Source organism: Vulpes vulpes, chromosome 13 (genome assembly GCF_048418805.1).
Source record: "Vulpes vulpes isolate BD-2025 chromosome 13, VulVul3, whole genome shotgun sequence".
In the NCBI taxonomy this organism is placed as follows: domain Eukaryota; kingdom Metazoa; phylum Chordata; class Mammalia; order Carnivora; family Canidae; genus Vulpes; species Vulpes vulpes.
This window is the reverse complement of record NC_132792.1, coordinates 78,815,863-78,830,659: the sequence shown is the minus strand read 5'-3', so window position 1 is coordinate 78,830,659 and position 14,797 is coordinate 78,815,863. Positions and strand designations below refer to the sequence as shown.

Below are 14,797 nucleotides of genomic sequence, written 5' to 3'. Positions count from 1 at the left end.
CAGATTTAGAGGTCTCTCATGTTTTGTCACCCTCTCTGATATTTCCCACTCATTTTCTCTTTTCCCCTATAATCCCTTTCTCTATTTTTTATATTCCCCATATGAATGATACCATATAATGTTTGTCCTTTTCTGATTGATTTACTTTATTCAGCATAATACCCCCCCGGTTCTATCCACGTCAAAGCAAATGGTGGGTATTCGTCGTTTCTAATGACTGAATAATATTGCATTGTATATATAGACCACATTAAAAGAGCAAATTTTTAAAAAAGATTTTATTTATTTATTTGAGAGAGAGAGAGAAAGAAAGAGCATGAACAGGAGGAGGGGCAAAGGAAGGGGAAGAAGCAGACTCCCCACCAAGCAGGGAGCCAGATGCAGGACTGGATCCCAGGACTCTGGGATCATGATGTGAGCTGAAGGCAGACACTTAACAGACTGAGCCACCCAGGCACCCTAAGAAAGTGAACCTTAAGTATTCTCATCACACATAAAAAATTGGTAATTGAGTTATATAGCTTGTGAATCATTTCACAATGTATAAATATATCAAAACATCACATTGTATATGTTAAATATACACATTTTTAATTTGTCAATAATACCTCAATAAAGCTGGAAAAGAAAAAGAGACAAGCCACCAGTCCTATCCACACTCAGGGGAGGTGATCATCCTAGGACATGAACACCAGAAGGTGGGATCATGGGGTGCCTTAGCCTGCCCACCACAAACACTAGTGAAAAAGAGGGAGGCAGAAACTTCATGGGAGTTGCACTTCTACTTGGAAGAAGAGGAAAAGTTATTTTGGCAACTAGAAGGAGCCAACATGGATCTAAGGACCTGGTTACCTTAAGGTCTTCAAATTGCCATTGAAGGGATTCTGTGACTTTTTTGTGTCTACGCATCTTCTTGTGTGTCATTCTTGTCTTTTTGCTTCCATCTGTATTTTTCTGGACAGATAAGGGAGAGAGAGAGAGAGAGAGAGAGAGAGAGAAACTGATTGATTCACGTTTGAGAAAGGTGTTTGTTGTGGCAGACCTTCACACAGGCTGCTAGTCAGTCTATAGAATGGATGCGCTTGAATTATGTTATTAACTGTGGCTGGCAGGAATTGGTTTCACTATTGCAGCTGGACCACTTTTGTTCAACAGCTTATGGTCTCTTCCACTAGAGCACAGGATAGGGCATTTTTTCTTAAGAAGGGATTAGGAAATGACATATACCAGTTATCCAGTGGTTACATAGAAATGAAAACTTATAAATAGCTGATTTATCACTTATTAATACAGTCCTTTCTAAAAAAATGAAAAGTTACTTTGTGGTAACTTACAGAGATATATTAAATATCACCCTAATGAGCCAAATAAGTGTAAAGTATGATGAGGGAGAAATTAAAAAACGAAGTGATTTGAAGGTTGATGTCAGAACATACATTATTACCATAAACATTTACTAGAGAGGTAGCAGAGATTTGGTTTTGAGTTTCTTCCCAGGCAGAGCCTGAGGAATACAAAATGCCTATAAAAATTATTTGCCTACTAGTAAAAAGAATACTTTTCTCTTCTGGTATAATTATCATAATAATGGCAAGCATTTACTGTACACATTTGATGTGCCAGACACTATATTTAATGTATAAATCCTAAGATTACCCCTATTTCACTGCTGGGAAATTGTAGATTGAAGAGATTAAATGCCTTTTTTAAGGTCACAAGTTGACCAAGTAGCTGGACTTAGATCTTTCTGGTTCAAAATCCAACATTTCTTCATTGCACACTGATGAGCCAAGTAAGCTGTGGTGGAAGGTGATGGGAGGACCTATATCCACGCTCACCTTGGCCTTTCCTGCCTCCCTTAGATTATTTTTTTTAAAGATTTATTTATTTACTCATGAGAGACACAGACACAGAGAGAGAGAGAGAAAGAGGGGCAGAGGGAGAAGCAGGCTCCCTGCAGGGAGGCGGAAGGGGGACTCAATCCCCCCCCCCAGGGATCATGCACTGAGGCACCTGGCGTCCCAAGAATGGAGCCTTTCTTCTTCCAAAGCTTCAGACACATAAAAGAGATGCGGTAAATAAGTGTGGGGATTGGGGATCCCCGGGTGGCTCACCGGTTCAGCGTCACCTTCGGCCCAGGGCGTGATCCTGGAGCCCCGGGATCGAGCCCCACGTCGGGCCCCCTGCATGGAGCCTGCTCCTCCCTCTGCCTGTGTCTCCGCCTCTCTCTATGTCTATCCTGAATAAATAAATAAAATCTTAAAAAAAAAAATCAGTGTGTGGGATGGAAAGAACTAAGAACCACTAAAAGCGAACGCCTGAGGCCCCTGAGCGCTACCGCAGCGGTGTCCGCACGGACTCTCAGCACCAGCAGTACGAGGGCAACCAGGAGCCAGAGCAGCATCGGCTCGGGGGTCAGGATCTCGCCCGACTCCCGGCTCCGCTGCAACCGCTCGCAGAGTGACGCTCCCAGGAACGTGACTCACCTTCTCCCGGGCCTGGCTGTCTCCGTTGTCCGCTGGGGATGAAAGTACCAGACCTCACGGGTGACGTCTAGGGGATGGTTTCGGGACCCTCAGTCCCGCGGTGACGCTCGCGGTTCGAACCCGCGCTCCCTAAGTACTCACCGAGCGCGGCCTCTGCTCGGACCCCGCAGGCCTCGGCCTCACCGTCGCGCGTGCCTCAGAGGCGAGCCGTGAGCGCAGCAGATCCGCTTCCCTCAGGCGGTGCCTCAGATTCCCTGACGCGCTCTGAACCACTTCTGGACGCGGAGCTGCCGGCGCCCCGTTCTGCTGTGACTCCCAGTGAGACGCTTCTCTTGATTCCATTTATCAACATGCCCCAATGATCGACACGAAGCAAGTCCTTAGCGGGGTGGACGCTGGGGCAGGCTCAGGCCCCGCGCCCCGAGCGCCCTCGCGGCCCAGCCCCGGGCACAAGCTCCCAACACTCCCGCCGGCCACACCGGGCACCGCAGCCGCCGCACGAGCCTTTTTTTTTAATTAAGAAAAAAAAAAAAATCCCCCCCCCCCCCCCCGCGCCGCACAGGCCTTCAACAAAATGTCCCCTGTGTATTTCCGCAGGACCCTGCGGTGACTCACTCAGCCGGGGCCGGCGAACTTCTCTGGCTCTTCCCGGGCGCCGACCGCGGGGGCGGGGGACGGGAGTCGGGCCGGGGGCCGCGGGGCGGGCCGTGCTGACGCGCGCCGGGAGGCCGCGCGCCGAGGGGCGGGGCTGCGCGCTCCCGGAAGTGCGCTGACGTCGCTGTGCGTGCGTGCGGCGCGTCGGGCTGCAGGAGAAGATGGCGGTCTCCACAGGTCGGTTCCCGGGCCGGGCTGCTGCCGTCCCGCTGCCCCCCGGCTTTGCCCCTCCGCCGGGGCTGGCGGCCGGGCGCTGACTGTGGGGGGGGACCCGGGCTGTGCCTCGCCGGACGCCGCGCTTCCCGGGGAGCGGAGCCCGGGCGCGGGGAGAGTCCGGCGGGCCGGGCGCCGGCGAGGGCCCGGGGCGGTCGTCGGGGGCGGGGGGTCGTGCCTGCGCGTCGGCCGCGCGCTCGCGGCTGGGGGCGGGGTGGCTCCGGCGCGGGCGCGCTCGCGGGTCTGCGGGTGCGGACCCGGGGGCCGAGCGGAAGACGTGGGAGGGCGCGGAGGAGGCCCGAGGTGGGCGGCCCGAGGTGGGCGGCGGCGGCCTCGCGTCCCCGGGGGTTCGGGGCCGGGGGAGTCCTGGGCGGAGAGGGGCTGGCGTCCCCCGGGACCGGCCTGCATGGTGGCGGGCAGGACCGAGGAGGGGGCCGGCGCTCTCTGGCTCTATGGGAGCGCGGAGACGAGACCATCTCACCTGGCTGCAGACGTACTGCCGCTTCATCCGTTTAAACGACTTTAAATAAGATCTTAGGAAAGACAAATGCCAAACTGCAGTGCAAGTAAAATAAAGACCCAGAGCAGGGAAAGCTGATTGAAGAGGTGGGTTTAGGTGGTAGGGTCGTCAGCTCCTCTCGTGCTGGCCACACTGTCTGTTTTCCTCTGAGCACAGAGGGTTCCTTTTTGTTTGTTTGTTGGTTTTTTTGAGCACAGATTTTTTGAAGTTGATCATTTTTTTTTAATAGATTGATTTTTATTGGTGTTCAATTTACCAACCTACAGAATGACACCCTAATCATTTTTTTTTGAAGTTCATTATTAATGCTGAGATTTTCCAAGCTCGACCGTTTTAAAAAATGTTAAAATGAAAATGTTAAGTTTTATTACATGAACATACGTGTGATCTTTCATTTTTCCTAATCATTATTGAAACCAGGTTATATGGAACAGTGATTTGATACCAAATGCCATCATTGCATAATAAAACGAATTTCTGAATGTCTGTGTGCTGAGAAATGGAAGGTTGCAGTGTATGTTATTGGAACTTTTACTTTCTTTTTAAAAGATTTTATTTATTTATTTTTAAAAAACATACATTTTTTATTTTTTATTTTTTTAATTTTTATTTATTTATGATAGTCACACACAGAGACAGAGAGAGAGGCAGAGACACAGGCAGAGGGAGAAGCAGGCTCCACGCGGGAGCCCGACGTGGGATCCATCCCGGGTCTCCAGGATCACGCCCCGGGCTGCAGGCGGCGCTGAACCGCTGCGCCACCGGGGCTGCCCCTGTTATTGGAACTTTTAAGATACTACGTCAAACTACGTTCAACATAAATTTTAATGAAAAATTATGTTTTAAGGCTCATCTTCATTATTTACAGATATTATAAGTGGTGAAGTCGTTAACAGTTTTAGCGCTGGGAAATATACTTAGGTCAGAGAACTAGTAAAGCAAAGATTATATAAAAAGTGAGATTTTACTGTTACAACTTTACTTGCTATTTGAAGTCCACTGTGCTTGTGAACGGACCGTATCTTTGTAAGAGTTGTGCTTAGTATCTGTGGGTTTTTGAAAATTTAGTAATAGTGCATTTGATGGTTTTCATTTTGTGAATTGCACTGTTTTCCCTTAACATACATATGAGAAAGTGTGGAAATATTTTGAAAAGACCAAATAATAGGTATTAATGGCAGATACTTTTTGTTAACCACTTTTAGTTATTTTTTAAGAAAGTCAAATAAAAATTATAAAGATGTTGCTGATTATTGGCATATTTGCTTATACATTGGATACCTGTATTTTCTGGTTTATATTTCAGCATCACAATTGTTACCTTTCACTCTTGAGATTTATGAACTTTGAAACATTAGCTTAATTAATAATGATGTAATTTAGGGATTTGAGTTTTCTTAAACCACCGCATTTCATTTTGAAACTACTGCTAAAAACTTGCCCTTGTATATTTCAGTATTTATTCATTTTATGTGCCTTACATTATTGACAGTATTGTTGAACTGACGTGGGTATGAGTGCAGAAGCAGCTTTGGACATTTTATTTTGATTTTTAAAAATATTTTATTTATGAGAGAGAGAGAGAGAGGCAGAGACCCAGGCAGAGAGAGAAGCAGGCTCCATGCAGGGAGTCTGATGTGGGACTCGATCCCAGTACTCCGGGATTATGCCCTGAGCCAAAGGCAGACGCTCAACCGGTGAGCCACTCAGGTGTCCCTCCCTAGACTTTTTAAATTGCACTTTCTGTTGGCTGTATTTTTATATTCTTTGCTTCTTAGTGGTATGGAAGGGAAATAGTACCTGTATATTTGTGGAATAAATACGATGTACCTGGAAATTTAAAATGAGATGAGACAGCTGGATGTAATTATGTGTTTTGGGGTGCCTGGCTGGCTCAGTCTAAGGAGCATGGGACTCTTGATCTCAAGGTCATGAGCTTGAGCCAACCACGTTTTGGGTGTAGAGATTACTAAAAAAAAAACCCAAAAAACTGAAAAGAGTCATTTAAAAAATGTACATAGACAAAATAATTTTGGGTAAAAGTTATTTGATAGGCCAAAAAGTACAGACACTTGACAGATACATTTTTTTTTGACAGCTATTTTTTGGTCTTTATTAAGGCATTATATTTTAATGTGCATTATCTAAGTCATATGCTTTTACCCTTCCTTTTACTAGAAGAGAAATTGGGTAGAAGAAGTTCAAATTATGGGACGCCTGGGTGGCTCAGCGGTTGAGCATCTGCCTTTGGCTCAGAGCGTGATCCTGGAGTCCTGGGATCAAGTCCCACATCCGGCTCCCTCATGAAGCCTGCTTCTCCCTCTGCCTGTGTCTCTGCCTCTCCCTGTGTGTCTCATGAATAAATAAATAAAATCTTTAAAAAAAAAAAAAAGTTCAAATTAGAATGGGAACTGTAAGCTGAAACATACTTTGGCATACCATTTGGTCCTCTTATTTTGCGGATGAGAAAACTGACCTAAAGAAATACAAGATTGTACATAGTGATGGATTCAGGATTAGAATTTGAGTGTTCTGTTATGAGGAACTGTGAGTTTGGAATAGTCCTCAGATCACGAATCTTCCTTTTAGGCTGGAGAGTGACTTTCACACTATTCTTTCTAGCAATATCTTTGTTTCAGACTGTTAGATGCTTCTTATGAATGGAAATTGGGGCTGGGGTAGAGACCCACTAGCTAGGATCCCCTTTTCCAAGAGGCAGAGTCACCTCTGGGGGTCAAGAGGATTTCATGGGACATAGCTTAAGAAGCACTACTTTATTTTTTAATTTATTTTTTTTTAAGAAGCACTACTTTAAGGAATAGAACATTTAGTACCTTTGATTCAAAAATTTAATTAGATCCTAGCGCTAAGGGTGCCTGAGTGGCTCAGTTTATTAATCATCTGCCTTCGGCTCAGGTCATGACCTTGGGATCCTTGGGATTGAACCTCACATTGGGCTCCCTGCTCAGGAAGGAGTTTCCTTCTCTCAGCCCCTCCCCCTGCTCATGCGCTCGCATTCTCTCTCTCTCTCAAATTTTTTTAAAAAAGGATCCTAGCACTTATAAAAGACATGTGTCTTATACTTATAAAAAAGTATAAGTACTTTGGGATCCCTGGGTGGCGCAGTGGTTTGGCGCCTGCCTTTGGCCCAGGGCGTGATCCTGGAGACCTGGGATCGAATCCCACGTCAGGCTCCCGGTGCATGGAGCCTGCTTCTCCCTCTGCCTATGTCTCTGCCTCTCTCTCTCTGTGTGACTATCATAAATAAATAAATAAATTTAAAAAAAAAAGAGTTACTTTAAAAAAAAAAGTATAAGTACTTATAAAAAAGTATGTGTAATACTTTTTTAAAACAAATAAGTTTTAAATTTTAGAATAGTTTGTTTTACAGAGAAGTTGTGAAGATAGTATATAGAAGATTGTACATTAGAGTACCTAATATATGTTTTCTATCTCAGAATCCCATTTGGGATACATTGTAATAAACATTTTAAAATTTCTTATCACTTAAGTTACACTACGGTTCTAGGCTCTGAATGCAGATGACTGTAAAATATCTTTAAGTAATGAGAGGCTCAGGAAAAAATGGGAGTATTTTTTCTTTGATAGTGGGTCTGTGTTAGCCATATGGTTGAAAAATGAAACCAAAATAAAACTTACTAATTACCTTTTTAAGAAGTGGGTAGCATTGTGTATATGGGAACAAGAACTAGATTAGCAGTGTTTTAATTCCTCTGCTGCCCTGCATAAATTACTGTGGCATGGTAGGTAGACATATGCCACTGAATCTCTTAAGCCTTGCTTTCCCCATTCCTTATATGAAAAGGTTGGACAACTTGATTTTGTTTTCCCCATCTTCAAGATGAAGATATATGGGTAGAATTTGGGAGTAGTAACAGATGAGATCTGCATGGGAACTAAACGATAGGAGAGCTAAATTGCTGTAGTCCAGTACATTTCCCCCTTGAGACTTTAATAACTGGCCTGATAGATTTTTTTCTGTGTCTGTTAGGAACCTGGATACTCTTGATAGGCCCTTGATCTTGACAGTATTAAATAAAACAACCTTACTGTCCTGTCCAGGCAGTCACCCCTTTGCACAGTACTGTAGAGTGGTAAAATGACCAAACAAACTGTTCAAAGCAAATTTTTTTTAAAGATTCTATTTATCTTTTTTGAGAGAGAAAGCATGAGCAGGGGGAAGGGAGAGGGAGAAGCAGACTTCCTGCTAAGCACAGAGCCCATGGGGCTTGATTCCAGGACCCCCAGATCATGACCTGAGCCAAAGTCAGGTCCCTAACTAACTGAGCCACCCAGGTGCCCCCAAAGCAATTTTATTACTAAGTAAGAACAATTATTACTCTGTGACCTTTGAAAATAATAGCTCAGACATTAAAAACTCTTCCTGTGGTTATCAGTGTATAAGAGAAGAAAAAAATTGTAAAAGTGAGATTTGTTTAGTACTGTAATTTAAACATGATACATTAAGAATTAGAGTGTTTTATTTGTAAACTTCTTGGGAGTAGTTTGAACAATACTTTTTCTTCTCATCCTATAACTTATGATGTGGAGCAAGCATCTATTCTGTGTTTTGGTGAGTTGTCATAGTCCTAAATTGGAATCACTTCCAATATTTTACCCTCTTTGCTTTCAGTATTAGGAAATAATCTGAGACTTTCTTTATTGTGAAGTTTTTCACTTCATCTGGAACACTGTCATATTTTTCTTAAATTACTTTCGTCATTTACACCCATAAGCTCACATTCACAAAGTTCATGTGGCTGCTTATCTAGAGTCTCCAACATTTATGGTTGGGTATTTCTTCTATAACTGTATTTACATTTGATTCACATTTCACTTTCGTGTTACCTGTTTTTCTTTCTTTGCTGCTCTTTCTTTCAGTTTTCATTTCTTTGCTGTAGCCATCTTTGTTGGCTAACTTCCTTTTTTGGCTATTTTTATAGAATGTCACATGGGTTTATGACTGGCAGACAAGGAGGCAGTACTCCTAAAAGCTTTGCTGTCTGTATGTGACTAACAGATGTAGTGACCCATCACCAACAGATTTTAAAAGATGTGAAGTGATTGGCCACTGGTTAGGATGCTCTTCTGTTATTTACATAATGATTTGTGGACTGGGGAACTAGCAGCAAAATTTATACTTTTTTTTTTTTAAGATTTATTTTTATTTATTTATGATAGACACACACAGAGAGAGAAAGGCAGAGACACAGGCAGAGGGAGAAGCAGGCTCCATGCCGGGAGCCCGACGCGGGACTCAATCCCCGGACTCCAGGATCGTGCCCTGGGCCAAAGGCAGGCGCGAAACCGCTGAGCCACCCAGGGATCCCCAGCAAAATTTATACTTAAAGCAGTTACAGTTAGTAGACTGCTAACCGGAGCTTCAACTGTGCTAACTGAAAGTCCTGCAAACAGAAGATTATCCTTAGTGGAAACATCCACTTGACAATTACTTGGGGGGAGCTGTTTGACACAAAATTTCTAAGGAAACATCCACTTGACAATTACTTGGGGGGAGCTGTTTGACACAAAATTTCGAAGTGGATACATGAGGCTTTCAGACTAGAATAAAGAATAAAATTCAGTGTTCAAAGTTTGTTTTAAATGTCGCTGACTTTTTAAAAGAGCTGATGCTTTTATAAATGAATCTTTGAGGTAATACTATAAGGTGGAACTTTAGGACTGGCGTTTGTGAGTGACTTATTTGCAAAGTCTCCACTGATTTGTATAAGAGCAGGTGTTTCATGAATAAATAAATAAAATCTTTTAAAAAAAAAGAGCAGGTGTCATATTCAGTTTAAGTTAGAACTCAGCAATGTTTCAGACCACAGGAGGAAAATCCTTAAGGCCTGTTTATGCCTTTACATATGTTGAAATAGTAGTTCTGATGGAAAGCACCTTATGGGTCATCTGGGCTGTGGGCCAAGTTCTTTTTTTTAATAGATGAGCGATGGAAATCTAGATATGAAATGACTTTCATAAGATTATTTAGCTAGATGTTGAGTCCAGAGCTAGTTTCTTGATTTCAAGTTTTTTTTTATAGTACTTCTGTATTACACTGTATTCTATAAACTTTCTGTTTGCTTTTATTTTGTAGGAACCTAACAATGATTTCATAAATGAATGCAGTTAAAGATTAAGACAAAAACACTTCAGAGAGTGTAATGGCATTATAAGTAATTAAAACTACATGTTTTTTAAGTCTTGATTATGTTGAAAGAATAATAAAAAAATTTAAGACAATTGATATTAATAGCTAAATCTTGTTGCACATTTACACAAATCTTTTGTGAGCACAAATTTGGTATTGCAGGCAAATACACAGTCATTGTTTCTCTTGGTGATTCATTCATTCATTTATTTATTCATGAGAGAAACAGAGGGAGGGGCAGAGAGAGAAGCAGGCTCCAGCAGGGAGCCTGACGTGGGACTCGATCCCGGGTCTCCAGGATCAGGCCCTGGGCTGAAGGTGGCACTAAACTGCTGAGCCGACCAGGCTACCCCTCCCTTGGTGATTCTTATAAAATCTGACATTTTCCCTCCCAGCTTATTTTGGGAATTGGAGGAGAAGTTATTGGGAATGCTATGAGAGATTGATAGGAATTCATCTCTTTCAGAAGTTGGAAGCATAACCTAATGAGTTACCTTAAATGTTGCTCATAAATTGGTGATGTAGAACATTTTTAAAGATTTTATTCATGAGAGAGAGAGAGAGAGAGGCAGAGGCAGAGACACAGGCAGAGGGAGAAGCAGGCTCCATGCAGGGAGCCCCACGTGGGACTCCATCCCGGGCCTCCAGGATCACACCCTGGGCTGCAGGTGGCGCTAAACCGCTGTGCCACCAGGGCTGCCCCGATTTAGAACATTTATTTATTTTTTTTAAATTTTTTTAAATTTTTTAATTTATGATAGTCATACAGAGAGAGAGAGAGGCAGAGACATAGGCAGAGGGAGAAGCAGGCTCCATGCACCGGGAGCCTGATGTGGGATTCGATCCCGTGTCTCCAGGATCGCGCCCTGGGCCAAAGGCAGGCGCCAAACCGCTGCGCCACCCAGGGATCCCCGATTTAGAACATTTAATACTGACTCCACTTTCTCCCATTCTTGCTCTTACCTACTTCTCCAGTTAGGGTGCCTCTGGACAGGATGGTGTATGTTCATCAGGTGAGAAGAACCTACTTCCAAGATTTGTGGGACTTATGACTGCTCAACAGCTATGTAATCTGGGCTCCTTATCCTCCCCAGGGGTTTTGAAATAGTGTCTAAAATCCAGGGTACTAGGTGCTGGGTGGCTCAGTCAGTTAAGAGTCTGCCTCTGGCTCAGGTCATGATCCTGGGGTCCTGGATTCAAGCCCCGGCTCAGGCTCCTTGCTCATGGGGAAGTCTGTTTCTCCTTCTCCCTCTGCCCCTCCCCCCACTCATGCTCTCTGCTTACTCTGTCTCAAATAAGTAAATAAATAATCTTAAAAAAATTTCAGTGTTCTCTGGAAAAAGGCCAGTTTTCCCTATGAAGTCCTTGACTATACCTTTGATTGATTGATCACTGAGAAAGCTGAAGCTTCTGGGAGATGGAACTGTAAATAAATACTGAGTTTAGTCTCAGAAAATTAAATTACTCCTTCTACTTGTTTTTTAAACCTTTGTTGAGTCAGAATTCATGTACCATACTCTTCACCTCTGTGTATATAATTCGTTGTTTTCTGATGTATTTGCAGATGTTTGCAACCATTCGCTACCCTCACCTTAGAACATTTTTATTGCCCCCAAAACCCTATACACTTTAACCCTTACCATACTGTCCCTTCATCATTCCCTTCTAGCCCCTTCAACCACAAATTTATGTTCTGTTTCTGTAGATTTGCCCATTCTGGACTTTTATAGGGTATGTGATCTTTTGTGTCTGACTTCTTTTACTTAGTATAATGTTTTGAAGGTTCATCAATGTAGCATTTATCAATTATTCCTTTTAATGGCTGAATAATAGTATTCTATTTTTATATGTATACTACATTTGATTTATCTATCCATTGCTGATTTGGATTGTTTCCATGTTTTGGCTATTACGAATAATGCTGCTATAAACACATGTGTGCCAGTTTCTGTATGGATATATGTTTTCATTTCTTCTGGGTGTACAATTGCTGGGTAATAGAATGGAAATTCTATTTTTAATTGTTTGAGAAACTGCCATACTGTTTTCCAAATGGAGAACATTTTATATTCTCACCAGTAGTTTATGAGAGTCCTGATTTCTCCACATTACAAACTGCCTGAATTTTCAATTCTAGCCATTCTAGTGGGTGAAATATGATACTTCATTATGGTTTTGATTTGCATTTCCCTCATGACTAATGATGTTGAGCATTTTTTTATGTGCTTCTTGGTCATTTGTATGTTGTCTGGAGAAATGTTCAGATTCTTTGCTCATTTTTAAATTAGGCCATTTTTTTTTTATCACTGACTTAGAATGCTTTATATATTCTATACACAAATTTCTCCCATTTTGTAGGTTATCATTTCACTTTTTTGATGGTGTTCTTCAAAGCCCAAAAGTTTTGTTTTGATTAAGTCCAATTTATATTTCTAGTTTATTAAGATGCAAAGTATGGCTTTTGGTAAGTATTTCATTGTCTAGTTGGTTCTTTAAAAATGTCTTCACTTGGGATCCCTGGGTGGCGCAGCGGTTTGGCGCCTGCCTTTGGCCCAGGGCGCGATCCTGGAGACCCGGGATCGAATCCCACATCGGGCTCCCGGTGCATGGAGCCTGCTTCTCCCTCTGCCTGTGTCTCTGCCTCTCTCTCTCTCTTTCTGTGACTATCATAAAAAAAAAAAAAAAAAAAAAAAATGTCTTCACTTGATTTTAGCCAAAAGGAGGAGAAGCGATGACATAATGTAACTTCTAACTGATCTGGTTATGATTATGTAGGAGTCCATGCTTCCTCTTGCCAGGTATGAGGTTTAACCTTATTAAAAAGTTAAATAGGTAGATAAAAAGCATTCTCTAAGCAGTCTGTGCTTTTATAGGAGGACACAGGAGGAGGGATAAGCAGGCTCCATGCAGGGAGCCTGATATGGGACTCGGTCCCAGAACTCCAGGATCACGCCCTGGGCCAAAGGCAGGCGTTAAACCGCTGAGCCACCCAGGGATCCCTGTGTTCTCATTTCTTTTTTTTCCCTCATTTCTTAATTGAATATTAAGCAATTGTTATAAACTTAATATATTCCAAGGGCACCTGAATGGCTTAGTTGGTTAAGTGCCCGACTCTTGATTTTGGCTCAGGTCATGAATTTTAGGATCCTGAGATTGAGCCCTGCATTAGACTCTGCACTCAGCAGTTTATTCTCCCTCTCTCTCTGCCTGCCCCCTTTGGTGTGTGTGCATGTGCATGTTCTCTCAAATAAAATCTTTAAAAAAATATATTTTAGAGACACCTGGGTGGTTCAGCAGTTGAGCAGCTTCGGCTTAGGGCCTGATCCCAGCATCTGGGATCAAGTCCCACATTGGGCTCCCTGCATGGAGCCTGCTTCTTCCTGTGCCTGTGTGTCTGCCTCTCTCTCTGTGTCTCTCATGAATAAATAAATCTTTAAAAAAATAAAAATAAAAATAAGGGCAGCCCGGGTGGCTCAGTGGTTTAGTGCTGCTTTCAGCCCAGGGCGTGATCCTGGAGATCTGGGATCGAGTCCCACGTCCGGCTCCCTGCATGGAGCCTGCTTCTCCCTCTGCCTGTCTGCCTCTCTCTATCCCTGTGTCTCTTATGAAAAAATGAATAAAATCTTAAAAAATAAAAATAAAAAATATGTACTAGTGAAAAATATTTTTAATCTCATGCAATTTCTTGAGATATTTTAGAGACAAGTTAAAATTGCTGTACATGATAAATCTTCATTTCAGCAAAGGAATATTCTGATTTTTTGTGACTCTTGTAAATGTAGTTTTTATCATTAAATCAGTATTTGTATTATCAGTTCATACTATCTGATGGATATAATTCCATTCTAAAGTTTTTTGTAATGTAAATCATATGCCTTGATGTCAATTCTGTATTGACATTTTTGACATTCTTGATGATAGTATTTATAGTGGGATTATGATTGCTGGTTTTGAAAAAGCTAGTGGGATTATAGGAATTATGGAATGGGTTTTTTTCCTGAGTGAAGAACTGTGAATAAGGATTAATGATTCAGTCATATTTGTTCCTTTGCTGAATGAGTGGTCAGAGCTAATAGGATGATAGGCCTACTCAACTATGAATTCTGCTGATGGTGCATGGAAGACTGAGTGCACATAGTCTAAAAGAGAGGGCAGTAAAGACACAGAATGTCTTCATGTACTTTTCTAAAATATTCTGCTTTTAATAACATATAGGTAAAAAGGCCTAGTGAGTTTAAAGCAACATTTGTTCATATTTTTGGGTTCATATTGATGAACATTTGAAAACTTCTGATAAATACAATCAATGTATATGTGTTGTTATTAGGCCTGTTTTTTTCATTTCTATAATTACTGTAATTCATGTGCTTTATTATCTTATTAAGTTTTTATTTTAATTCCAGTTAGTAAACATACAGTCTTGTGTTAGTGTCAGGTGTACAATATAGTGATTCAGCACTTAATGTATCACCTGGTGCTCATTGCAAGTGCACTCCTTAGACCTCATTACCTTTTTTTTTTTTTAATATTTATTTATTTATTTATCATAGAGAGAGAGAGAGAGAGGCAGAGACACAGGAGGAGGGAGAAGCAGGCTCCATGCCGGGAGCCTGACGTGGGACTCGATCCCAGGACTCCAGGATCGCGCCCTGGGCCAAAGGCAGGCGCCAAACCGCTGAGCCACCCCGGCATCCCCGACCTCATTACCTTTTTAACCACATCCTCCCCACCCATTCCACTTTGGGAACCATC

General features: G+C 42.4%; 1 protein-coding gene and 1 long non-coding RNA gene across 5 annotated transcripts in view; one reads left to right on the top strand and one right to left on the bottom strand.

Annotated features, from left to right (window-relative positions):
• Positions 1 to 263: 263 nt before the first annotated feature.
• Positions 264 to 3,147, bottom strand: LOC140595203 (uncharacterized). Of its 2 annotated transcripts, XR_011996678.1 has the most exons (3): positions 2,628 to 3,147; positions 2,115 to 2,239; positions 264 to 954 (listed from the first exon to the last, which is right to left on the bottom strand). It is a non-coding gene; the product is annotated as an uncharacterized lncRNA (long non-coding RNA). The 2 variants fall into 2 exon arrangements; XR_011996677.1 differs by lacking the exon at positions 2,115 to 2,239.
• A 51-nt stretch (positions 3,148 to 3,198) lies between these two features.
• Positions 3,199 to 14,797, top strand: part of UBE2V2 (ubiquitin conjugating enzyme E2 V2) — a 48,544-nt gene continuing 36,945 nt past the window's right edge. Inside the window, exon 1 of one of the 3 annotated variants that reach the window (XM_026011068.2) lies at positions 3,199 to 3,317. In XM_026011068.2, the coding sequence (XP_025866853.1) occupies positions 3,302 to 3,317 (16 nt within the window). In that variant the 5' untranslated portion in view covers positions 3,199 to 3,301. Of the gene's footprint in view, positions 3,318 to 3,570; positions 3,671 to 14,797 lie in introns of those variants that run through there. The other 2 variants (XM_026011077.2, XM_072734771.1) reach the window with 2 other exon arrangements.